We start from the raw sequence: 27,104 nt of genomic DNA on the forward strand, positions 1-27,104 counted from the left end.
TTACAATGAACAAAAAGAATTTTATTGGTATATATACACACAGGAATAACAGAGGTATTTGAATAATCAAATATGGAATGTTCACGAGAGTTAAAATAAATAATAAAGATACCCAGATGTGTCAGTGCTAACTCTAGCACCACTAAAAGGAAATGCCCGAACAGCTTTGACTCCGATGGGGCCATCCCAACAGAGTCTGTACAGGTTGCTACCACCAGAAAGTGGTCAATATTTCTGGAATACAAAGAGTCACTATAGTGCTTTCTACTGCTTTGCATTCTAAATGTTTATTCACTGTTTTCATCTCTTATTTCTTTAATAATAACTATTAAGTTTTGAAGTCCAAAAACATAACCCGTGTCTTGGCCCTCATGCACCACGCTATCTTCTCCGTAATACCTGCAAGTTGTATGGGCAAAGTCTATCATTCGAACATCAACTGAGCTAGCAGTAGGCTTATAGGCATATGCGCCTGCCGATTCATCTGAAGACTCCTCTGAAAGGCCTTCAAGGTCTTCTGGATCAGAGTCCACAGCTACCTCTTGTAATTCCTTTCCATCATAAATGATGAGCAAAGAACTGGAGTAAAAGCGGTAAGATTCCTGTTTCTCCAAGACTGATTTTAATTCAGTCAGTTTCTTTAGAACAGGCTCAAAGAGTTCTCTTCGCAGGTATTTCCCATTATGAAAGAACTGGTAAAGTGCTTCTTTAAATCCTTGGACCGAAAGTTTCCTTCCATGGTATTTATTCATAAACATTAACTGGCCAGAACCTGGCTGATAAACCTGTAGAAAATACAAGGCAAGAAAAGGACTTGTTAGCACTGAATGAAACAGTAACTTTGAATTAAAACCCTCAAGAAATTATATGCTTCAGAAGAGAAGGAAAACTTTGCAAAAGTCTTCTGATATAGCTGAAGGAAGTCAGAGGTGGAATATTCTAACTGCCAAATCATTCATATATAACACGTTTTAATTCCAAAGCAGATTCTTAAGGTGTATATTATTGTTTTTCCACTGATGAAATAAGACCATGGAATTTAAGTAGGATTAGAAATTTACTTGGCCACTATTTAAAAAGTCAAGTTACAACATGCATAATGGCATTTGGTAACTCAGGCCAATAACAGCAGTATCATGCCTATGCTTGTTAATTCATTTTGAAAAGCTACTGGTGGCAATCTCATGAAGGGGAAAATGGCCCTTTAAATAAAATTATTGTGTATGTCTACACCACAGAAGAAATCAACAGCTTGAAGCATATAACTGAGACAATGAAAATATATTTTCACACACCATAACAAATCATATTAGTATCTGCTAAAATGGTAGCAAAGATTAATGAGTCAGTCCTTGAAGACTAAACTGAAATGACGGTACAAGCTGGCCCTCAAATGGATAAAAATTAAGCATGGTGACTAAAACTAGTATCTCTAAAAGCAGAAAGAATGAACTAAGAAACTACTGGAGCAATATCCTGCAGCCTGAAATAAGGAAAGGGACTATGAATACCATGTTTATACCTTCCAAGCATCATTTGCAAAGGAGATGCTGCTGTATAAGGGAAAGCACAGAGATGTTTACCACTAAAAGTAACAAAGGAAAGGAAAAGTGGGATAGATGACCTTTTCTAGTTGTACAGGAAGATGAAAAGTTCCTCTCTCATAGTAGTCATTCCATTCAAACCAAGCTTGCATGAAAGGATGCATAGAGCCAGCAGACAAGCAAGGAGCCCTAACTAATTTTATTGTCCATACTGCCCCATTCACTTGCATCTTTCACTTACAGGGAATAACTAAACAGCCAGGCAGAACAGCTAACTGCTATCACCTACTCTACCTCTGGACAGTGAAAATGCCTGCAGTGAAGGGAATAAAGTGCACACGGCTAGGCAACTTCCACCCAGCTATCAGTCCTTTTGAGCAATATGCTGCGATCAAAGTCAACGTGAACAGCCACAATGATCCAAAGGGAAAAGAAGCAGCTTCAATGTAATTTTATTTATTTACTTTTAAATTGCAAGGTGTCTTAGAAATCTTTCCAGAATGAAAGGTGAAACAAACAAACAAACACCCAAATAAATAGTAACAGCTTGCCTTACAGTTACAATCATGTTATTTGTGAAAGGAGCCTTCCTTTGGCTGTTTTTATGAAGTGCGCACACTACAAAGACTTGGTGCAGACTAACATAAAAAATCCTTAATAAAAACTTTTTTTTTTTTAAAGCAAGGGTGCAGCCTATTAGTATCGTGAATAATTTGCAGTTTATCTGCATTCAAATTTAGTCTTTCAGGACTCCAGGACGGAATCTGCATTTAAAATAAATCAATCAATCTGCTAGTATGGGAGGGAAGAGAATGCATTGCTAGAGAGGATTTTTGAGTGCATGCTTCACTCCATGCACATGCATGTGGAAACGAACTCTCTGTGATCATCTCCCATATTGGATTTCTTAATCAAGGACAGCCTGATGGTTAAATAGCAAATTCCATGCATGGTGAGAGAAAGGCACAGTGGCTCACTTTCTCCGCTCTTGATAAGGAAGAGCATTGCTCTCAAGTGGCCCATCCGCCTGATTACAGTGATACTGCCACGTTCTGGAGCTTTCTTCAGCAAGATGGTGAATAAAATTTAAAATCTCTCAGCTAGAAAAGTAGGAAGTGGGAAGGTTACAAAATTGCCTAAAATGAGTAACAGCACAATTTTTTTGAATTAGAGAAAATAAGGAGGACACCATTCTTAAATTGCCTGAATTATATAATGAAAAATGTACAGCGCCACTGCACTTAATTCTACTATTTGATGACAACTGTAATCGGTAGCTCACAAAATTCAGAACAGTGCAATGCTTGCCTAAGGAAAGCCAGAATTTTTCCACTTGAAGAAAACGCAAATAGAAATTGGTTTCATTCACAGTCTAATAAGCAGAAACTATTCATTCCTGCTCTTTCTGAAGCTCACCTGCATACCACAAACTCGGACTCCTATAACTGCTGAAGTGCTCTGCTGACATTTCCGGATCTGATTCGCCTTCTTTTCTTCAGATGCATCATCTCCATGCTGCCGGGTTCCCATCTTGAGATCTAACACACAAGGCACCTCATAACGCGAGGTTAGGTTTTCCAGTAAGATAAATTCTGTTTAGTTAAGGAAAGCTCAGAAGAACTGTGGCCAAAATTACTCTTATACTTGAAGCCGAATTAAAGAAATGTTCCACCGATAATTAAAATTCTCAATGTTGCCCCTATTATTAGAACTTGTACAACTTAGCTTCATTATTAATGACTGGCATTTTAAACTCATTGTTATCCACCTTTCACTACAAGGTCTCGAGGCAGGATACGAACATTCAATAAAATATATTAAATACCTTACTTGGAATACAGAACAGAAATTACTATAGTGCAAGGGGGGGCACAACCCAATCTAAAATTACTCATCTGCTCCCAGATGACCAATGAAAAGAGTCTGGTGATGGTGCCAGGTAGAGTGCTGGCCCCTTTGCCATGGGGAAGGAGTTCCATAACGGGGCATATGGGGGGGTAACTACAGAGAAGGTCCCCACAATACCACTACCTCTCGGGCCTTAAATAGCAGTGCTCCCCCAGCAAGGCCTCCCCTGCTGATTTTAACAGTCAGGCAGGTCTGTATCATAAAATGCCTTGTTTTCCACAAACCAAAGAAAAGCATTGTTCTCTGAGATGATGGAGATTTAGGACAGAACCTATGAAACAATCAATTTGGCTTCAGCAAGCTTTTGCTCTGACACATAACTCAGGTATAACCTTGGATAAACTATTCAGCTGCCCTTCTCAACTGTATAAAAATATTCTAAACTATCCCAATCAGGTATTGATGGTAAGTTATCAATATTTCAGACAACTCCATCAGAAAATTTCTCTACAAAAAAATTCTCTACAAGGCTTGTGCAGAGAACCTGCATATTTTCACTGAACATTTTTCAGTGTTCTAAGGGTTTAATGTCCCCCTGGAAAAAAACCATTAGCAGTTCTTATACAGTGGTACCTCGGGTTACAGACTCCGCTAACCCAGAAATGGTACCTCGCGTTAAGAACTTTGCTTCAGGATGAGAACAGAAATCACATGGCTGCGGCAGTGGGAGGCCCCATTAGCTAAAGTGGTACCTCAGGTTAAGAACAGTTTCCAGTTAAGAACGGACCTCCAGAACGAATTAAGTAGAGACAGTAAGCTGATGGCTCTGTCACTTAAGATAGCATTATTTTTCTCCATACAACTGAACAAAAAAACATACATACTTCTTTGCGCCGATTAAAAAAGCAAACCAAGATACATTTGAACTTGTGATCACAAGAGGTAGAGATTAAGACCTCTGGTGCCATTTGAGGAAAGAATGCTGGTGGTTCCAGCAGAACTTTACTTCACTGGGTCTATCCACTAATTAAAGCATGAGGTTCGATTTATAAAAATTAGACGTGCACTAAGGAATATCTTGGTTTAAAGGCACATCTGTACTCATACCACTGTCAGCACAGATCACCCCTCAACAGAATGTACTGGCTTAAGAGGTAGATTGGCTTGGACTGCAGCATGACCAACATGGTTCCTTACATAATGCAGACAACAGAACTACCATCAATATCCTCCACCAACTGCAGAGATTACACATCAATTGCGGGCTACTGTAAAGGTAAATGGTCTGCAGATTTATGTAGCATCAGCTTAAGAACTATGTGAGAGCCTGAATTCCAACAGCAGAAAATAGTACATTGTAGTCACTTCCATCAGCCAATGCTGAGAAACACAAATTTGATCTAAAAGTTCTCTTTTGAGTGACTTGTCACATTTGATATTTAACTATTCAGTTCCTATGATAATGTGGTTCTTGTTCAGTTGTCATACATTTATTTGCACAAAGGATACTATATTGATTCCGATGTTTTGCATTTTCCTTCATTCGCTTTAACTGCTGCTGATGACATTTCATACTCCAAGGATTATGGTGTTTAAACTGAGAACTGACATTTCCTTTTTTCTCCACACTGTAATACAGCACTTCAGATTTCTTCAGCAAGTCGAATTCTTCCTCTAACTTATGGCTGAAAAATAAGAACCAAACCTTAGTATTAGTGGTCAAGTGGAAGTATCCTAGCCTTTCAAAAATCATTTGAAAATATTTGTGCTCCACTAGCCTTCACTCGTGCATTGCTTACAACTAGCCTATTTCACAATGATTTTTAAACTGAAAAGTGGTATCCACTATCTTTCTTATATTAACCAAGTAATTTGTCCCATGGTTTCTCAGTCAAGCCTTCACCCATGTTTTTAAAAGAGTACCGGCATCCGATGAGCACTAATTCTAGTCCACAAAAGCTAAATAAATAAGTGCCTTGTTTGTAAGGTGCCACAATATTTTTGATTGCTTTTGAAGCATCAGCCTAACATGGCCTCTTATATATATTTCTGAAGAGCATTATTTAACAGTTGCCACAGTTTGTAACTTTCAAGATTCAAATGACACCATGTTCCCGATATTCTTCTCCTACTGAAAATGCCTCAATCTAATCCTGAAATCAATAAAATTAAATATATTGTAGAAGGCTTGAAAAACTAGAATTTCAGAGCTCCTTACTTAAATTTGAAAAATGACTTTCCAGGCACAAAAATTACAGTATACAACCCTATCCAGTTTTACCACACTAAGTCTGTAGTTTTATACAGTTATCTATAAGGAAACCCATTAAATACAATGGGAACTGCTTCCAAGTAAAAATGCTTAGGATTGCACTGCATTTTATTATTATTATTATTATTTGCAATTCATGAGATTTGAGTGTACACAGAAGAATCATGATATTAGCTTTTGCTTTGCTTACTCTTTTTTTAGTTACCTTTTCATTTTCTCTTCTTTTCGGTGCTGTCGAACCCACTCCTTAGTTAACTTTTCATTTTCTAGCAATACAGTCTTTTTATTAGTCCACCGTAACAATTTATTTTTAGGTTCACATTCAGAATTATCTAGGCTTTCCAAGTTATCATGGTCCCCATTTAATGGATATGCTATTAGACACAGGTTTCCGTCTTCATCCTCTTCAAAGCTTACCGATACCACACCTTCAGAAGAAAAATAAGATATACAGTTAAAATTAAAGAAATGAGAAGCATATACAGCTTACAACACAATATAATTTTGCACTAAAAATATAGCAACTTTGGTTTTTCTCTTACCCCAGTCCTTAGTTTTTTATCTTGCCACAGGCCAAAACTCATCTGTCAACCTAACAAATATCAAAACATCTAGACAAAGTGACACCTCACAGAGAAGACAATTTATCATGAAGACAACACATTAATGATACAGGAGATTCTTCTCGTGAGCAGAATCACATAGGAATCAAATAATAACAGGAGACGTTTTCAATTATTGAAAATTTTTATTATTTTCTTTTTTAAAAAATCTGACTTATCTGTCCCTAGAAGAGATGTAAAACATTGTATATTTACATCTTGCAGTGAAATGTGCCCTGCACAGAAACACCAAAAGCTTTAAGTTTTGCTTAACAGCAAAGCTAAAAGCACTTATCCAAACAAATGGCTTTCAGGAGGGTTAATAGATTCCAGGGAAAAGGAAAGGCTTGCAAGAGCAGAGCAAAACAAGAACAACATCACACATTACAACAGACAACTAATTCAAAGGGTTCCACTTAGAATCACCACGTTTAATTTTACAATTTTTATTTTCCTTGGGGGAATATATTTTATTGATTTCAGTTATGTAGCAGTCTTGCAAAGGAAATAACAAAATGAAGTACAAAACAAATTTGACTGAGATACATCAAAACATGGTGAACTTTGAAAGCATTTTTGCTTCCTCATCTCAGAGTCTCTAGAGCATTGTCTTATGTTTTGAGAGTCTTAGAGGAAAGTTCTGACAGTGCCATATAGGAATGCTATGGCAGAAGTTGTAACAACTGGCTGAATGGGGCTTTTTTTCCTCAGTCCTCTCTCTTTATCCTGAAATCAATCAATCTGTACATTCTTGCCGCTCATCACTAGAGTTCTTGGCGAGAGACTGGCACTTCTGAGAAGGGCAGGCAGCTCTGGGACCTACAGTAGCAAGGGTAGGGAGTGCGGAAGCTCTGACTGACAGTCCTGCTGCCCACACAGGAAAGAGCTACAGGAAAGGGGGGGAAGCCAGCTAGAAAATGGCCTTTGACTTTATCCTGGAAAAAACAACAGAGATGGACCAAATGAGGCCCCCCCTTACCCCTGAATCCCTCCCACACATCTCCAAAAGAGAAAAACCACATATGCTAGTACAATTTATTACATTCTATCAAACATTTATAAAGTACATTTTCATCTATTCATTCCAAAAGCTTGTAATGAGAAGTTTTCAAATGTTTCAGTAAGCGTGCACATCATATAGCAATACAACTAAGAGACATCTCTTAGTTTTTTAATTGGTGAAATAGTGGTTGCTTTATTCAGTGAATAAATATAATACAATGTAAAAAGGTAATCAGATTTTTAAAATTCGGGTATCTTTAATTAAATTCCAGTAGTACCTCATTCAAAGTTAAAAGTTTTGGTCAACTAATGCAATGCTAAGAACTGGAATATCTACTCCCACATACCATCTGAGACAGTCTCTTCAACGGTATTTCACCTTTTGCCTACCTAATGACCGCATTTTTCCCCCATCTCCTTAAGGGCAAAAACAAGCTGAATATGTTTTAACAGTAAATTTTAACTTCCCTGCTATGCTGACCAAATTGTTAGAGGTAGAAAAGAATCCAAAGAGCCACAATAAACTTCTGTAAGACAAGCAAATCTTATCCAGTTTATTTTTTGTTTTGTTTTAAAAAGTGCACACATACATACAAATCAGAAAGAAGCAGCACATTATTACTGAAAACATTTACAAGCTATTATCAATATACTTACCTACCTGTGCCTAAGGCCGATCTACAGGCTATCATCAGCAGAGTTGTTCTACTCTAATGCTGTTAGTCAGCCCAAAGACCCACTGGCAAGCATCTCCACCCTGTATCTCCACAGCCTGGCTCAGACAATATCAAAATGCATGAAAAGAAACCCCCTAAAATCTCTTCAGCATAAGAGACTTTAGAGACAAAACAGCACATTTGGATTTACAAAAGGAATAAAAAAGCCCGACCCCCTTCTAAGGTTGGTAACATACCTTCATACTGAGGAGTGAATTTACGCATTTCTGTAGGAAGGGTCTCATAGAACAGGTGTTCTCGCTGGATAAGGGGCTTACAGATGGTCTTGTCATTAAACCGGAGGACACAGGAGTGACCTCCAACCTGATGAACAAAAGGCTCCAGCAGGACGCCTTTGGAATAGTGCTCCACTTCCATAGCTCCAAATGCCGGGCTCATCCTTGTAGCACATTAGACACACCAATGTGGCAGTTGTGAAGGCAGCTCACACAGAGATCGCTTCTCCAGTATATGTTTATTCCCGCTAGAAAGTCTATGGAAACAGAAGAAAATCCCTTTTCGTTTAGCAACGTTGTCTGAAAGAGCACAAATAACAGATTCTTTCGCAACCGAGAGTGAGAGAAAGAGAAGTGAAACTCTCCGCTCTGAAGCAGAAACTGAAAAGAGCCAACAAGCTCTAAGCACTGAGACAAACAGGAGTGAGGTCATACCATAATCTGCATACCACGCCTCTCACAATTTTAGCCAATTGGGATTAGCACACAGCTACTAGGCGTGCCTATTAGGAAGGAGCAGGGAGAATGTCAGTGCAGAAAGTGGAAGGGGGAGAAGCACTCGCACTGTTTCTCTTGGCTGTTCAAATCTGCTAACCCTTGCAGCATTTTATTATCAGCACAATAGTCCACAGGGCAAAACTGTAGATAAATGACGCATTTCCACTCTTTTCTCTATATCATATTACGGATACCCATCTAGCCTTCTAAAGCCTGTCGTACATAGAACAGGCAAATAACACTGTAAACCAGTGTTTCCATTTGATGCTTCCTTTCTTTTAGTCTGCATGCATACATACACACACTATTTATTACTATTCATTTTAAAAAGAAAGAGCCTGGCCACAACCTAAACTAGCCTTTGAAAAGAGTTCCTCAACACCACTTTGAACTCCCCAGGTAATAAAGGAGTTTGCAATTTAGCTTTTTGAGCTTTTAAAAGAGGGGTCTCAGAAGAATAAACACAAGCATTTTCCATTTAATTATTGTTTAGTGAGTTTGTATTTTGCACTTTAACTCAAAGCTTCTCAGGATGGTACTTAACAATATATTAAAATATACAAATCCATTTAAAAACATATAAACAGCAAATATAAAATGAATCAGAATGTCAAATTAGCTTTTTGAACTCAAGAGTTTAAAGAAAAGCTTTAGACTTCTGAGAGCAGCTTCCAAAAAGAGAACTAAAAAGAATTCATGTTCAGAAAATTGTGCATACATAGATCACACAAATAGACAGAAATTCACAACCCCCCTCATTTTTAAAACACATCAATACCTATTGTGCATATTTCTATAAAAGTAGTATGTTCAGCATTGCTTGTTTTATTCTTAGCAACCTTATCTCCAACTTAAACAGGAGGATAATCTTAAAAGTTTACTCTGTATCTACATATGTTTTTCTCCTTATAAGATGACAAACATTATATTGTACAGAATTATAGTAGTCTTCAAGACTGAGGATCACACATTTAGAAGCTCAATGGTCTGTTTTGATCATCTTGAGAAAGAAAAGCAGAGATGAGCTAAATCCTATTAGCAAATATAGTAAAGGTCTAATATAGTTTAATCTTTAAGATCTGTAGCTAAAAATAATGTGACCACTGATTCTCCCATAAAGAGTGTTACATGAACAATTATGCAGCTAATTCTGAGAGACCACAAAGTGTTCTAGGTCGCAGACTTATTTTTAGATAGACCCAAGTATAGGATCACAGTGCGAAGCTGTGCAAAGCGTGTCATCTTAGAAATAAATCCCAGAATTCAAAGATGCTTGCTTCCAAGTAGGTGTGCACAAAATTTATCTTAAAAATTAAATGGCAATGGATTGCAGAAACAAACAACTCTTTTTTATAAAAATTGATAAATTTCTAGAAGTGTATGTGTGCACATGCACAAACATACACAGACACACAGAAGGATTTTAAACAATAGATGTGTATGTGATACTGATAATATAGAACTTATTACCACTGAGGATACTTAATTCTTTTTAAGAAACATTTCAGATCGTTTTCAAATTTTGTGCATTGTTTTGTTGTTTGCTGCCCTCGGACCGTTGTTTGCTGGACCGTAACAATATTATCATCAGGAACATTACCGGGTGAAAATACAATGTAATCCACACTTAACAAAATATTTTGAGCTCAATAACTTCATACCTGTGATACTACAGAAGATAAGCAATGAGTATACCTAATGTTAACTCTTAATGGCTTACTGGTGTGAAGCACATTCTGACTACCTAACTACTATTGCATCCAGTCCATTTCTGCAACACACTTCTATCCAGAAGATGGCACTATTTTTCCAGTTCCAATGAATTACTCTACGATAGCAATACCCTCAGATAAAGATGCATCCAATGATCACCTACTCGGGCTAAGATGCATTGGGTTGTATTCCTACTCAGAATAGACACTGAGTCTATTTTTAAAATATGGCAACACTAGCTTACTTCCAAATAAACAAGCCATTGAAATCATGACAATACATTCAAGAAATTTTGCTCTGACATCGTAACAGAAAATGCACGCATGTGTGCAAACACAAAGACTTTGTCAAAATAATCTCTACAACCTCTGATCCTCACAGAAAAATGTATTTGCTACAGATTTCACCTGATACACAAACGTATGCCACTCTCCACTCTTCCCCAGCGAGCTCATTAATTTTTCAAGCGCTTTCACAATTTGTTTTCTTTCGTATATGTTCAGAGCAGTCCACAGAGGATGCTGAACTGTGTGTATTTACAAAACTGCATTCTCTTGGGTATCACCCAGGACATGATTCAACAGGCCCCACCTTCAAACATGAGCATAAAAGCTGTTTCTCATACACGGGCATGCATAATATTCCAGTATTATGCAAGAGAATCTTGCTTTTGTTCTTCATGCATTCGTAACCTCCTGCTTACACTACAGAAAAACATTTCCTATTAACATGCCCTTGAAAATGGATTTGAAAAGCATCACAATTAGTCCAGATGTTGCAGTCCCTTATTTACTGATGTGCATTAAAGCAGTTGTGACTCCATTGGTTGTCTTTTTACTTCAAAGCACAACTCATAGGTGCTGCTTTTTTAAAATTTAACTTTGAAGTCCTAAACAGCCTGTGTCTTGCATACCGCACCACAGAGCATCTTCTCATACATACTTCCTCACATAATATCTGGCATGGGCTCTACACATTTTCACATGCTGTCAAGATCTAGAAGTGGAGCTGGCCCTTCTCTGGCATCTACTCTTTGGAATAGTCTTCTCTAGGAGAGCAGATATCACCATCAACATCACCTCTCTTCCTTGAATCCTTTCCATTGGGTAGATGACAGTAGATCACACACACCTGAGAGGGAGAGGGGAAAAGCAGCTGGAGCAGGCCCTGAAGTAGTCTTTGCCTCCCTTCCCTGGAATTTTACTTGTGATTAAATTATTGTTCCCATACCAGAGCGTAATGCCTCATAGTGAGCATATGGTGAAGCAGAGATCTAAATCACAGGCTTCACAATTCATAACTTGTGTGTTTAACCACTTCACTAAGTTTTCATGGTTCATGGTTTTATTTACTGCACATTTTCAATCTAGAGACTGTGTTACCTATACTGATCTTGCTGGTCAGAAGTCCATGTGTAAACTAAGAGGGATTAAAAACAGTCCCTGTGGGGCTTGCAGCATACTTGACATTTAAAAAACCTGTCTGAATGCAGTTCAAGGCAATCCTAAGCTACTAGGTGTCCCTAGGCAAAGTTTTGTTATGTACAGCTTTCCAATGATCCATTCCTGCTTTAGATCAAGGTAACAACGGCATCTTTATTCTTCACACTTCCACCCCAAACAGGATTTTATGTCTTTTCCCTCATAATACCATTTATATAACTCTAAAGGAAAAGCGTTTTAACTCCTGCTAAATCTTCTGAGTATAAAACATAAAGTATTTTAATTATTAACAATCTTCCCCAAGAACATAATATCCTACTTAAATATTGAGATGTAGAAAATGACCCATGTGCCTGGGAACATGGAGTTCAATTACTGAAATACAACAAATGCTTTTGTTTTGGCAATAGCCTTTCTAAAAGTCTTCTTTTTTTCAAAATGGCTAACTCTCTCTACTTCATTTTCATTATTTCTGCTCTCTCATTTCTGCCTAACTACAAGTTATCCCCTTAATGAAAAAATTTCAAGTATTTATTAAACTATCTAGAAAATTATCCAAAATACTGGCTATGCACAGTCTCGAGCATTCAGCATTTAACTAAATGCATCCTTGAAATACAAAACCTAGAATAAACATTGGGTGTTGATATGAATGGAGCCATTAATAGTCACTACTTTAAAAAGAGTAAAGGGAATCTGAATTGAGGTGGGAATTTTTAAAGTTTAAAATTTGCAAAACTCTTGCTTTCCCAATGAGCAAGCCACGTGAGTGAAACTCCTTCACATCAGTCTCCTTCCGTCCCTCTCTTTGTTGGCAGACTCTTCACAATACCAAATTGCCTATCTCCCCTCCCTCACTCAATTATTTTGCTTAAATGAACAGACTTTCTCATACTTCTCATCAAGGAAGAGACTGGATGTTGAGGATCAGAAAGTTCCCTGGTACTTGGGGACACCTACAATAAATATTTTCCAGCTACTTCTTACAATGATTTTCTTGCCCTACTAGGCTAATATGTTCTGGTTTTTCTCTACACATGGAAGTTCCTCCTGAGAAGCTGAGAATGCAGTTTATTCCCAAAGTCATTCCCTTTCATTTCATATGAACCAGGAATAATCCTCCGGCTTTACACTCACAATTGCTAGAATTACCATTCCACACATAAACCTGCTTTGGGAGAGGCGAGAAATCCATCCATAATACTTTTATCTATCCTTTTGTCCAAAGGATCAGGGCAGTAGAAGTGAATAGCCTCACAGCCGCCCCAGTCCCGAGAAGACATCTCTAGTCACCTTCACGGGATACCAAGAACAGCAGAACATTTCAATGTCCCCATTCCTAGCTTCACAAGGAGCAAAAAGTAAGTACTGACTTAATATATCTAGATATATTTTGTTTCAGAAAGTTTAGTTTTTCTAGTTTTAGAGATCAAAATCTATGCTAAATACCAACAGACTTCCAACACTGGATTTCATAACTGGATGGAAATTCTACTTCAAGTCCTATTGCTGCATTCATTACGTCAGTACCAGCAGCATTATGTATGAATGGAAATTTTTCAAGAGGTTAATAAAGCAGAACTCCCATAAGAAATCAGCATCAGCAGCAGGGATGGAAGCAAAGTTTCTCTTGAGAGAGAAAATACAAACAAGTAAAGCAAGAACACAATGATGGAACAGTGCAAAGAACAAAAAGAGGTCAAGAGAAAATAGAACTGTTTATTACATATTTGCCAAAAAAGCTTATTTTTGAGGCAGGACGTGTAGAGACTATTTCAACTATTTAAAAGCATGTGATCCTTAAATCTCCTTGATGGAAGTTAAATCTAAAATTAAGCATCACATCTTAACCATGGAAAATGGTGAAAGTTTTATTATCAGTCTAGAACACACACATCTGAAATAAAATGTCACAGTACGGATGAATGCTGTTTGGTGGCTTGCAATTCAAAAGAACAAGATCAGCAGAAATGTAAGTCTATTTTTTGCATAATATTAATCAAAATAAAAGTCACAGTAGATAGAGATGATTGCCTCTGAAAGTATTGTAGAACTAAAACCTACACTGGGGTTAATAATAATTAGGCTTCACGCATCATTAGCTGTACAAATGGAGAGGGGCAAAAAGAGGAAGGGCTTCGTAATGCTGATTGCTGGAATCATAATTGGGGCAAGGGAGGGGGAGAAATCAGCTCCTTAACTTCTTCAACAACCAAATGGCACATAACCTTTAATACACTATCATTTTAATTACAAAACGATCCCCTCTTATATAAAGGAAGATGAATTATTAAAAATAACACCGACAAAAGCAGTCAAATATTTTCCTTGTTAAAACTTTTAAAAGTAATTTCAGGAGATCTATGACCATATCATGATTACACTGCTCAGCTTTTATTTCCATTGTACTCTCACAGGACACCTGCAGTCAGCAAAGGACATGCAAACAACATAGTTAAGTAAATGCAAGGTGAAACCTTTAAAGTGCAGTGTATCAGTCTAGAAAACTGCAAGATCACATTAAAGGCAAGAGGGCAATGCCTCCTCAACTATCTAATTTATAAACCTTACATGTACATATTACAAGAATTGACCATTTTTGGTAAATGCCAAGAAACGTGAATTCTGACAAGACAATCTCAGATGAATTTTGTAAAAATGTGAGAACAGATAAATAGTATTTCACATTTCTGACATACACAGGTAATGTCACAATTCTGTGACATTGGTTAGGGTTATGATGCAGCTTTAACGAATCCATGTATGCACAGAGCCGTTAAATGAACAACGATACAGCGGGGGAGGGGGGAGCTCTGGCCTTCCAGATATTGTTGGATTGCAACCTTCAGTCAGCATGGCTAATTGTCAGGGTTGATGGGAGTTATAGTCCAACAACTATTTGAAGGGCTGCAGATTTCCCATGTACCTGTTGTACAAGATCAGGGTAAAATAAATTAAAAGCTCCTCTATGATATAGCTGATTTCTTAATTGCATTGCAAGCCAATGCACATTGTGTAGCTGACAAAAAAAATAATAATAATCTGTAGAAGATCCAGTTTAGCATCTCTGCATCTTGCATGAGAGATTAAAATTTTCCATTGCAGGGTAAGTTTTTTTCCACTGTTCCCATGTTCTCTTTCACTTCTCCTCTTTAAAGATTATTGGATTTTGAAACAATGCAGGAGTAGGGTGTGGACTCCGTATTTGAACTGATTGTCATTAGTTTGTCACTTAATAAATTATACATGTTAAAACATACCATACTGGGCTTTATTTAGTAGCATCTAATGAATTTCAATTTATCTAGCAAAATATTTCTTCAAAAATTTGCTTTCCTCTTCTATCACAAACTATACAAAATACCAAGACACAAAATGACTTGGTTAAAATTGTCTGTAATTTGATTACCGGTAAATAACACAGCTTGGACACTCTTTTGAAATATGAGGATCCCTCAACCCAATAAACACTCACCCTATTGGACACCCCCCCCCAAAAAAAATCATTCGAACAAAATGTAGCCTTAAGGTTTTGGAAAGATGCTTGCTTGTTGTGTGTTGGTTGGTTCTGTCTGCAATGTCCAGATTCGTTCTATTATGAGTTTCCATAATGAGTGTACATCTACTTGCATTATGTAATACAGTGGTACCTTGGTTCCTGAACAGCTTAGTTGTCGAACAAATCGGCTCCCGAACGCAGCAAACCCAGAAGTGTTCCGATTTGTGAAAGTTTTTTGGAAGCCAAATGTCCGACACAGCTTCCGCTTGAGTGCAAGAAGCTCCTGCAGCCAATTGGAAGCCACACCTTGGTTTCTGAACTGTTTTGGGAGTCGAACGGACTCCGGGGACGGATTAAGTTCAAGAACCAAGGTACCACTGTATATGTGATAACAACAGAATACATTCAGTTAGCATTACAGTGGTACCTTGGGTTAAGTATTTAATTCATTCTGGAGGTCTGTTCTTAACCTGAAACTGTTCTTAACCTGAAGCACCACTTTAGCTAATGGGGCCTCCTGCTGCCGCTGTGCTGCCGCTGCACGATTTCTGTTCTCATCCTGAAGCAAAGTTCTTAACCCGAGGTACTAATTCTGGGTTAGTGAAGTCTGTAACCTGAAGCATATGTAACCTCAAGCATATGTAACCCGAGGTACCACTTACCACTGTATTGTTTGTGAATCTAACTGATGGCCCATCATCCCTGTTGCAATCAATACATATTGTAATTAATCAATCTTCTGTTTTATCCATCTAACAGGGGCAAGGTCCAAAGTGGCAAACAGCCACAGGGGAGTGGGGATAGAAATACATGTGCTGTTGCCCAGCCTATTTCTACTACATCCCAGGCCATGCCTAGCAAGGAGAAAATAACTCCCATGTACACCTAGGGGAAGGGGAAAAGAAAGCATGAAAGAAGTATGGACAAGTCTAGGTAGGCATAGTTAAATCCATCCTGAATAGATACTTGTAGATACATATTAAACAGTTGTCACAAGTAAACTAATTTTTTATTAAAAATCAAGCCCTATTAAGACTGGTACAAAAAGTAATCGGACAGAACTGGCAAATGTGAAAAAACAAGGTAATGATTAAGGTAGCTATTGTTTTCAATACCCTTGTTAGAATGACGTTAGAATACCTGCCAGGCATTTCACCAGAATATAGCTATTCTGTGTGATTTTATAATATATTTTTTCAATGGTAGGACCACACCCTTATTCTTACTTACACCTCTTGAAATTGTTCCAATATATGGCACCTTACAGTTTTACTCATTTACAGGCCTACTGTGACTCATTTCCTGTTAACTTCTAGTGATTGCTTCTACTAGTCACAGCAGTTTGCTACTGATTTAAATACTATACAATGGGCCCGCAAACAACACATAATATACATACGTGATTGGGACCTGAGGCACGCAACCGAAAAATAAATACAGTGGAACCTCGGTTTTTGAACGTAATCCATTCCGGAAGTCCGTTCAACTTCCAAAACATTCGAAAACCAAGGATCAAAGGGCTGTCAGCAAGTTCAATGGGGAAAATTGAAAAACGTGCCTCAGAAGCGATCCGACTACCAAGATGCGTTTGAAAACAGAAGCATTCACTTCCGGGTTTTCGGTGTTTGGCTTCTGAGACGTTCGGCAGCCGAGACGTTCGGAAACCGAGGTTTGACCGTACTGTATTTTTCCATGTATAAGATGCCCCTATGTATAAGATTTCTATTTTTTTAACCCCAAATTAAGAAATCAGTATTTAAAACATGAAAATGGGCAACTTTTTTTTCATTTAGAGTGCCAGGGAGAGCTTTTTTTGGGAGATTGCCTTCAACCCCAGGCAGAAAGTGCCCAGGATCAAAACAGGCGGGCAAGAGAGGGGGCCTGTCCGTCGCCCTCCCGCGCTTTGTAGCCTAAGCTACAACCTGCCCGATCCTGCTCTGCACGAAGACCGCGGCAGCAGCGCCCAGGTCCTGGTTTCAGAGCCACCAGAGCTGGGAGCAATCCAGGAGTGCTCGCAGCCAACCGCATCTCCTTGTACAGGGCAAGGTGAAGCAGGTGGGCACTGGAGCCAGAGAAGCCACCCCCTCCCCTCCCCAAAATAACACCTTCAGTGTGGATTGGCAGCCGCACTGCTTAAGTCACCAAACTTTGGAACTTTGGAAGGTCAGCTGAAAGATTAGCAAGGCGGGCAGAGTAGAGTCTTCCAGACAGGGTGACGAGGCGTCCTCTTCAGTGTCGCACTAGAGGGGCTTCTACAGGATACCTCATGAAGCTTGAGCTCCATGCACCAGGCTCACTCCTGGCTGAGGGGGAAATAGTGCCTCTGAGCATGAGCAAAGTGCCTTTCCCCACAGTGTAGCCTGAAAGCAGTCAAGCTTTCCAACCCTGCCCCACATTCACATTCTGTGTATAAGATGACCCCTAATTCTTGACTGAAAAAAATCAGCAAAAAACATTGTCTTATACACGTAAAAAATATAATAAATGGGGAGGAGAAACCAGTTATGGAAATACCGTATTTTTTGCTCTATAAGACTCACTTTTTCCCTCCTAAAAATTAAGGGGAAATGTGTCTGCGTCTTATGGAGCGAATGCAGGCTGCGCAGCTATCACAGAAGCCAGAACAGCAAGAGGGATCCCTCTTGCTGTTCTGGCTTCTGAGATTCAGAATATTTTTTTTCTTGTTTTCCTCCTCCAAAAACTAGGTGCGTCTTGTGGTCTGGTGCGTCTTATAGATCGAAAAATACAGTAGCTCTTTGAGCCCTCCAGTCTCTAGGAAGGAGGCAGGAAGGCTCTTGAAGCATCCCAGTGCCTGGTTAGCAAGGCAGAGGGCAAGGTCCGCTCCAGACAGGTAGGGATGGTCACACAGGAGGGTAGTTCCAGGGGTTGCTGGCTTTATGTGATTTTGCCTTTGCATACTGGCCTCGGAACCAAACCCTCATGTAAGTGGCAGGCCTACTGTATAGAGATTTACAACTAATGGAAGGCAGTACATAAAGTGGCTTGTAACACCAATTACAGAGCCATCTGCTTAAGAAAAAAGTCCTAATTTGCCTGAAAAAATAATGACACAGTCAGACCTCCTTATAAAGAGAACAGCAAAGGACTCTAATATAACTTTATTTTGTGCTCCAGCCTATCTTCACAGCCCTAGTTGGGTGATTCCCTCATGAATTTGACATGTGATAAGCTTATTACCTTTGCCATCATGCCACCCACTCTTTGCCATATGCATACTGAGGGGGAACATCTGTAGAGGAGATCCTATGTGTGTAGGTTTTCCCCCTGCAGCCAGGGGGGCCTGGCTTAATAGACTACAGTATAGTGTAAGCATAACTTTTATATGCGCTGGGAAACAAAAAGCATTGTGTGTCTTGCTTTATTGTGATATTCACTTTATTGCGGTGGTCTGGAACTAAACCCACAATTCTCCGTGGTATGTAGTTCTTATATTGACTAGCTGGAAAAAGAGTTTAGGGACAGGAGAAGCTTGATGAAGCTGGTCCTTCCAGCAGAGCTGGCAGAAAGACACAGCGTCTTTTCTCTTGCTGTTGGAATGACTGCTGCCAGTTAAAGGAGAGTAGGTCTGGTGGAGATGGGTTTTTCAGGCATAACTGATAGACTGGCCCTGCTTCCCATTATCTCTCACTGTTGCAGCCTGCTGGAATGGAATGTGTGTGCATCATCTTTTAAAACTACTCTGGATGCTTTTGAATGGGTGCAACACATAAGCTCAAGGTCTCATTTCCCAAAAAGTTGCTACTGCTGTAATTTGTGACCAGCCATAGCACTGCCAGGTCTTCCCACCAACATCAAATACAAGCTCTTGAATTTCTTACTTCTTGGGATGGGGCTGTAGAACAAGGAGTACTTAGAAGTTGTGTGCGGCACCAATGCTTTATTTTTCCACAGAAAAACGTTCATTAAGAAGAATTAATGGATGCCAACTGTGCTTTCTTTTCTAAACACACACATGGAAAATTTAATCATTCTCTATGGCAAGTGTGGGGAACTCTTTTCAGTCTGAGAGCCACATTCCCTTCTGGACTAGCTAGTGGGGTAGGGTCAGACAACAAAGTAGGTAGTACTATTAAAAGTTAGTTTCACATTCAAATCATGCAACTAACAAAGTCACTTGGATGCCTTAGACAAGCCTCCATTGTACATGTGAAATATGGAACTAATAATACAGTACTGATCAATCTTAGAGAGCTGTAGTTGTTAGGATTACTGAAATAATATATATGGTGTGTTTTAAGATGAATACAATTGTAGAGTGTAGTAGCCGTGATATAAATGCCCATTCAAGGACAGTCTCACATAGTAAACAATCCTTATCGGGGGAGGAACTGTAGCTCAGGGCACATACTTTTGATGAAAAGGGTGCCATATCAAATTGATATCATTAGTGTAAAAACAAATCAAGTAGCAAGTAGGGCACCAGTGCCAGTCAAAGTAGTAGGCAATACTGGCCTCAACTGATAAATTGTCTGATCCAGCTTAATGTCCCTATTACCAAAGCACTTGCACTGATCAAAATGTCTTTGGTTTCCAAAAGGGATGGAAGATGCCATGCTGAATATTAACTGAGAAGAAGCATAAGTGTCTATAACCAATATCAGCTGGGCACCCAGAAGTTAGCCTGCTCCCAGGATCCTAGGCTATGTACCTCACCTTTCACAGCATGTATAATTTCATCCATCATGTTACATACATGCTACTTCGGCAGGTCCACTACAATAGCAACTTCAATGCTTTCTGATTCAGCATTGTTTATTCTATAAATGGCACCACTGGAAGACATAATCTGGAATTCTGAAATGTAGTGCAATTGGTATGCTGATGACACACAGCTCTATCTCTCGTTCCATCCTCTAACCACAGAGAAGTTGTAAAAACTCTGACTTGGTATCTGGAGTCAGTTTTGGCATGGATGGGAGCAAACAAAATGATCCTTACTCCAGGCAATGACAGAACTCCATCTGAAGGACTAAGTATGCAGTCTGGGGGTACTCCTGGAACTAATTAGATTATGTAAGCAGGTAAGAGTGCCTTTTACCAGTTTTGTCTAGCTGTGGTCTTACTTCGAAAGCATGGATTTGACTCGTTTCTCATGCACTAGTCACATCCATAAATCACAGTAATCATCTGGGCTGGTGCAACGTTGTCTATGTGTGGCTGCTTTCAAAGTTTTAAAAGTACAATTGGTACAAAGTGTATTTGCCAGAATGTTAGTTAGTGTGTGGGACATAACACATTGATATCAACTACATTTTTTTCTGGCCTCAAATTGAAGTGTTGCTTTTAGTCTTTAAAACCCTCAGTGGCATGGGACCACTTCCATCTACATGAATGCGCTCATTCCTTAAGAATGGTTTCAGGGGCTCTACTCTCCAGTTCATCTGTATTGGAAATATGGCTGGTGGGTATCAGGTACAAGGCCTTCTCACTGATGGTGCCAGTTCCAAAATACCCTCCTGGGAGATTGGACAGGCTCTACTTCATCTCACTTTAGATTCTGTGAAACTTTTTATACAGACATCTATACTACTACCTGGCCCATTCCAAATAAATGTAGTCATACCTTGTGAGTGTTCCGATTTTCGAACCCTCTTTGGAAGCTGAACGTCTGACGGGGCTTCCACAGCTTCCGATTGGCTGCAGGAGCTTCCTGCAGCCAATCAGAAGCCATGCTTTGGTTTCCGAACATTTCGGAAGTTGAACAGACTTCCAGAACAGATTCCGTTTGACTTCCGAGGTACAACTGTAAAGGGGTGCTAAAGTTATCTCTAGTTGAAATATGGCATCCTAGTCAAAACAGATATGCATTATCGTTTCATAATGCATGAAACGGTAAAATCAAGTATGATTAAATGGGCTCAGGACATCGGTCATAACATTATGTTCGCTGATTGGGAAAAGTTGTGGACCACCGGGTTGAAGTTTACGGCGTGTAACGCCTTAAGAGAAAACATAATGAAAATGATTTATAGGTGGTACATAACCCCAGTCAAGCTTGCAAAGATCTACCATTTGCCTGATAATAAATGTTGGAAATGTAAAGAAAAGGAAGGTACATTCTTTCACCTCTGGTGGACGTGCCCGAAGATTAAGGCATTCTGGGAAATGATCTATAATGAACTTAAAAAGGTATTTAAATATACGTTCCCAAAGAAACCAGAGGCCTTTCTCTTGGGTATCGTCGGCCAGGGGGTGTTAAAGACGGATATAACTTTCTTTATGTATGCTACAACAGCAGCTAGAATACTTATTGCAAAGTACTGGAAGACACAGGATCTACCCACACTGGAAGAATGGCAGATGAAGGTGATGGACTACATGGGTTTGGCAGAAATGACGAGCAGAATCCGAGACCAGGGAAGAGAAGCGGCGGAAGAGGAGTGGAAGAAGTTTAAGGATTACTTAAAGAAATACTATAAAATTAATGACAGTTAGAATGATGTTGGGCTTAAAATAAATGGTTACTATTAGTAATGGTTAAGACAGAGAGAATAAGGATGATTAACATAAATCTATAATAAAATAAGGGAAGATTCGCTGAATAATTGTAAGAACTTGGAATACAGAAACGGGAAGCAAGAGGAAGTCGAGGAAGTAAGGTCTAAGAAATTAGGACATGAAATGGTACTTGTTTTTTGTTCTGTTAACGTGTGTGGTTTGTTTTTGTATGTTTTGTTTGTGTTAATATAAAAGCTGTTTAATAAAAAATATTATAAAAAAAACAACAGATATGCATTATTTTATTTATAAAGTATTTAGCAAGCTTGTTGCAATGGATAGCAGAGACATTAGTCTCTCCAATCCAAGTACCGTATTTTTCGCCCTATAGGAGGCACTTTTTCCCCTCCAAAAATGAAGGGGAAATCTGTGTGCGTCCTATGGGGCGAATGCAGGCTTCCGCTGAAGCTTGGAGAGTGAGAGAGGTCGGTGCGCACTGACCCCTCTCACTCTCCAGGCTTCAGGAAGCTATCAGCAAGCCTGGGGAGCCCACGAGAGTTCCCGCAGGGCTCCCTAGGCTACGGATAGCAACCTGCTGTCCGGAGCGTGGGGCACGCTGAAGTAGAGCGCCCCACGCTTCAGGCAGACATCCGCAGCCTGCTGCCCGGGGCGCGCTGAAGCAGAGCGCCCCGCGCTTCAGGCAGACACCCACAGCCTCAGGAGCCCTGCGGGAGTTCCCACAGGGCTCCCGAGGCTGCGGATAGCAGCCTGCTGCCCGGAGCATGGGGCGCGCTGCAGCAGAGTGCCCCATGCTTCGGGCAGACACCCACAGCCTCGGGAGCCCTGTGGGAGTTCCCACAGGGCTCCCGAGGCTGCGGATAGCAGCCTGCTGCCCACAGCACGGGGCGTACTGAAGCCACGGCTGGGGGGGGGGAATAATTTTTTTTCTTTATTCCCCCCCCCAAAAAAACTAGGTGTGTCCTATGGGCCGGTGCGTCCTATAGGGCGAAAAATACGGTAATTCAGCTAAATGGATTATGAAAATGCAAGGGGGTCATACAGCCATCTGTGTCATCACCACCATCTCCAATGGGCTCTATGCTGTGTGAGGGGGATGAGGGATCCCTTCATTGGCCATCAGTGTTCAAAATCAGCCAGGTGCGTTTTGTGACAGGCGTAGGTCCAGTTGCAACTACATATAAATCTCTGGATGCCAGGCTCACAACTGGCATCTCCATCTTGCTGCCCCCTCCAGCTTCCTTAAGAAGGTAGGCAGAAAAGCTTATTTATTGCATTTATATCCCTCCTTTTCCTCCAAGGTGTACATGGTTTACTCCCCTCCTCAGTTAATACCCACAAACACTTTATGAGATAGGTTAGGAGGCTATGACTGGCCCAAGATCATCCAGGAAGCTTCATGACTGAGTGGGGATTTGAACCCTGATCTCCCAAGCCCTAGTCCTACACTCTAACCACTACACCACACTGGCTTCCTAGAGTACTTCTATTATGGGGAAGCTATATAAATTAAGTAGGTAAATAAATATGGGGGAAACAGTCTGAAATATTTTCATTGAAGCTTGAATTTGTTTTGTTCTGGATTGTATTAGTTGATGTTTTAATGTGTTGTTAACCACTTTGAGATTTTCTCTTTAAAATATAAAGCAGTATAAAAATGAAATGAATAAAAATTGTAATAAAAAACCACATTGAGGAAAAAGACATCTAGACATTCCATTTTGAAAACAGTAACCTAGGTTTAAGGCACCATTTGGCGATTAGCTTATATATCTGAGTTTCCTAACACTGCCCAAATCCCACTTTTAATAATATCCCTATTTGTAGAAACTACTACTTTTTGCTTCCTAGTGAAGTCAACGGTTAAAAGATGGTGGGACGTCTTGTAGTTTCACCCCATCCATCAACAAGATCTCCACCTTTACTCCCTTAAACATGCAAGGGAAGGATCACTGGTGGCTGTGAAGTGACTGACACGACAGCTATAAGATCTTGGCTCACATATGCCAAACATCCCCAATGACTGTGGGGAACTCACATAAGTAAATTTGGATTATGTAAATACTTCACCTCAAGCAACAGAGTACTGCCCCTTACTGGCAAAGGGGGTGTAAACAACCAAAACAATCCAGTTAACTAAGATGTCAATAGCATTTATTATAAACTGACTACGTGCAATATATCTCCGTTAATTTCATTTATAAATCCTAAATCAGGGACTGAGAACCTGTGGCCCTCCAGATGTTGGAACTTCAGCTTCCATCAGCCCCAGGCAGCACAGTCAATGGTAAGGGATGGCAGGAGTTGTAGTACAACATCTGGAAGGCTACAGATAACCTACCCCTATCCTAAATAAACCAATTTGCCAATTTATGTCCAGCTTGTCCTTCTATATCATACCTTATCACATATCAGAAGAATGTGGAAAATATGGTGACACGGCCAATGTAATGATGGTTGACAGTCTGTTGTCTAGAAACTGAAGGAACACTCATAACTGATGGGAAATAACCACTCCTGCTCACTGCACAATGGAGCCTTGAAGTACTCACTGGTGACTTAAGCTGTTTTCACTATAACCATCTGGCGAGAAGGCGGACATCTTTTGTCAATGATTAAGATATGTATTTTGTATAATTTGGATAATTCTGTGCCAGGCTGTAAACTGGGATGCTTTTGAAAGCTATTAAGGTTGATGTGGTACAGATAATAATCCACATCCCCTCAAGAGGCCATGGACCACCATATGCATTTCTATCAACATTCCGGAATCGCCAAAGCTTCCTGCAGTCTCCTGGCAAGCTACTTCACTGGTTGCCTTCTGGTTACAACTTTGTTCACATAACATTTCAGCTAACTTTCAAGATGACTGCTAGCAATCACTGAACTTCTTCCATGTGTTTGTTTTCTTTTACCTACATTTTTGCACACTTTTGAGCAATTTGCTCTGAAAAAGCATTCTAATAAAATGTTAAGAGCTGTTGGAGGAAGTTATTTGGGAAGATACTGACTTATTTTTTGCCATGTTAATAATAGGCCAAGCACAGCAAGTCTGTAGGGCATGGTGTGCTATAAAATCAGGCCAAAACATAAGAAAATTACATCAGACATACAGAACACCATGATTGTGTCATGTGCATGTCAAAACAACCACAGTACCTCAGGCTGCTACTAATATTTTTTCAGGGCAATAAAAGGTCTTTCAACACACAGTGTACTGCCTGGGAAGAAGTCAATTAGACATTCAATTAAGTAACTACAGTAATAGGTTACTACAGTGTAAGATCAAGATGTTCCAAATTCATGATACAAATCTCATACAAATACACCAGGCAGGTGCAACATGTGAAAAAAATCAGGAGGGCATATACAAGTACCTGGTTAGTCATCCAGCTTATTTCAAAATTGCAGAGTAACAATGAGTCATGCATTTCCCATCACAATAAAAGCTTTAAACCACACCCACCCAGAAGTTCAAAGTACCTCACCATTTTATGACCTCCTGGCCCTATGCGAAAGGTTTTCTAACCCTGCGTACACCTTCCGATAAGGGAAAGAGAAAGGAAAGAGAAATCTCACCCAAGGAGAGAAGGATGTCGATTTAAGTGTTAAAACAAACCCAACATAAAAGTGCATGTATAATAAAAAGGCAATAAAGGGTGTGTGTGAAATGTTCGCAGCAATTTTCTCCTCCTCCCCACCCCCGCCCGACCATTTTCAGTTTGGATGCCCGGTGATGCGGGCCCACATCACAAGCCAAACGCAACACAGAGCGCGAGAGATATACCGAGCGGCAAACCAATTCCTGCCGGGTAGAAAGTGGGGAGGGGGGATTGCAGAGAGACAAACGAGGGGGGGGGGCACATCATATGCACTGATACCTGGCTGGTACTGTGATGTGTGGAGTTGGGGGGGGGGGTTAGGGGGCACATCAAAGGCTTCGTTTTCTCATCCTACCCCTCTCCTAGAAGCATCCCTTGGAAGCAGCAAGCCTCCCTCTAAGTCCCGCTGCCTCCAACGACGCTGCCACGGCGGGGCTTTTGGGGTTTCAACGGCTACAGAAGCCGCAGGAGCCGGTTACCTCAGGCGCAGGTTACCTCGCCTGAGGACGACGGGAGAAAGCAACGTGGTGCCGGGGGAGGGCGAGCGGGTGCGGATGTGGCAACCGGCTCCACCCGCAGGGAGAAGGGGCGGAAGATGGTGGCCCTGCGACCCAGCCGCCGGCTCTTCTCAAGCCGGCATGGAAGGGACCTTTGGGCTCCTATCCCGAGACGGGATGAGACTCCTCGGTTCCTCCTCACACCTTGAGACACCCACGGCTGGGAACGATAATGTTGGTGGTGATGATAATAATAATAATAATAATACAGTAATAAAAACCGAAAGATGCGGTTACCTGCCAAATAGCTCCCCGCCAGCAGCGGCTTCGACTCTTTTGTTTCTCAGAGGCCAAAATGGCGGCGCCGAGCGGGGCGGCCCTTCCCCCGCTGGCAGAGGGTAGGCTCCGCCCCGTGCATCTCCATTGGCTCTGACGGAGCAAGCCTCCGCTGATTGGGGGAGTTAAGGGAGCCAGGCTCTGTTGCTAGGGGAGCCGAGGCGGGCGGCAAGGCATCGTGCGCCGCGTGATGATGGGGACTCGTGGGGGGGGAGCGGTTAGGATGGGGACAAGGATGGGGAGGGAGGAAGAGCGCGGACCGGGCAGCGAGCGGGGAGCCAAATGTGGGCAGAGACTACTAAAAGGCAGCGGGTGGCGGGGCGCTCTTCCTTATAAATAGGCGGAAACCTCGCTTAAACTCAGCTGATGTGCCAGCTTTCCTTGGGGTCCCTTGAGTTGTGGAAGGTGCTTCCCGCTCCAGAACATCAAGGCGTCATAGAACTTAGCACGCGCCTTTCGCCCGCGCGGTTTTGATTCGGCAACCTGTCCAGCTTTGGGCGACCTGGTTGTCGTGCTTTAAAGGACATTCTCCACAACAAGCTTGTGGTGGGTCTTTAGTCTTCCCTCAGCAACACGGGAGGAGCAGCAGCAGACCGTACTCTGTGTGGCGGTCGCTTGCTCTAGCATGGACCCTGGGCCGGTTTTGGTCGTCCCCCCCATGCCTTTGTTGCTGGTTAGGAATTACACCGTCTGTGCAGCACAGACCTCAGTATCTTTACACAGAAGTAATGGCCGAGGGTCCCTGAGAAACAAGGGTTTGTGGGGTCGGGTGGAGATTGGACACTGGTTCACTTCAACCCACCTAACAAGGTTGTGAAAA

At 40.7% G+C, this 27,104-nt stretch overlaps 1 protein-coding gene across 2 annotated transcripts; it reads right to left on the minus strand.

Annotated features, from left to right (window-relative positions):
• IP6K2 (inositol hexakisphosphate kinase 2) lies at window positions 1–26,404 on the minus strand. Of its 2 annotated transcripts, XM_083603092.1 has the most exons (6): window positions 26,246–26,404; window positions 8,182–8,477; window positions 5,870–6,092; window positions 4,902–5,077; window positions 2,961–3,136; window positions 1–785 (listed from the first exon to the last, which is right to left on the minus strand). In XM_083603092.1, the coding sequence occupies exons 2-6, from the start codon at window positions 8,381–8,383 to the stop codon at window positions 288–290; spliced, it is 1,275 nt and encodes a 424-aa protein (XP_083459218.1). In that variant the 5' UTR covers window positions 8,384–8,477; window positions 26,246–26,404; the 3' UTR covers window positions 1–287. The 2 variants fall into 2 exon arrangements, with proteins under 2 accessions (XP_083459218.1, XP_083459219.1); XM_083603093.1 differs by lacking the exon at window positions 26,246–26,404 and having other exon boundaries at window positions 8,182–8,653.
• Between the last annotated feature and the right edge of the window lie 700 nt (window positions 26,405–27,104).

The sequence above is a fragment of the Podarcis filfolensis genome, assembly GCF_964270895.1.
Source record: "Podarcis filfolensis genome assembly, chromosome: 2".
NCBI lineage: Eukaryota > Metazoa > Chordata > Lepidosauria > Squamata > Lacertidae > Podarcis > Podarcis filfolensis.

Excerpts from the sequence above, each read along its gene's own strand:
- IP6K2 (XM_083603092.1), bottom strand. The coding sequence starts at position 8,383 with ATGAGCCCGGCATTTGGAGCTATGGAAGTGGAGCACTATTCCAAAGGC. Across the intron at positions 6,093-8,181 it reads ATTCACTCCTCAGTATGAAG|GTGTGGTATCGGTAAGCTTT; the intron begins GTATGTTACCAA and ends TTTCTTCTGAAG. Across the intron at positions 3,137-4,901 it reads AAAACATCGGAATCAATATA|AATTTATCTTACTGGAAAAC; the intron begins GTATCCTTTGTG and ends TTAACTAAACAG.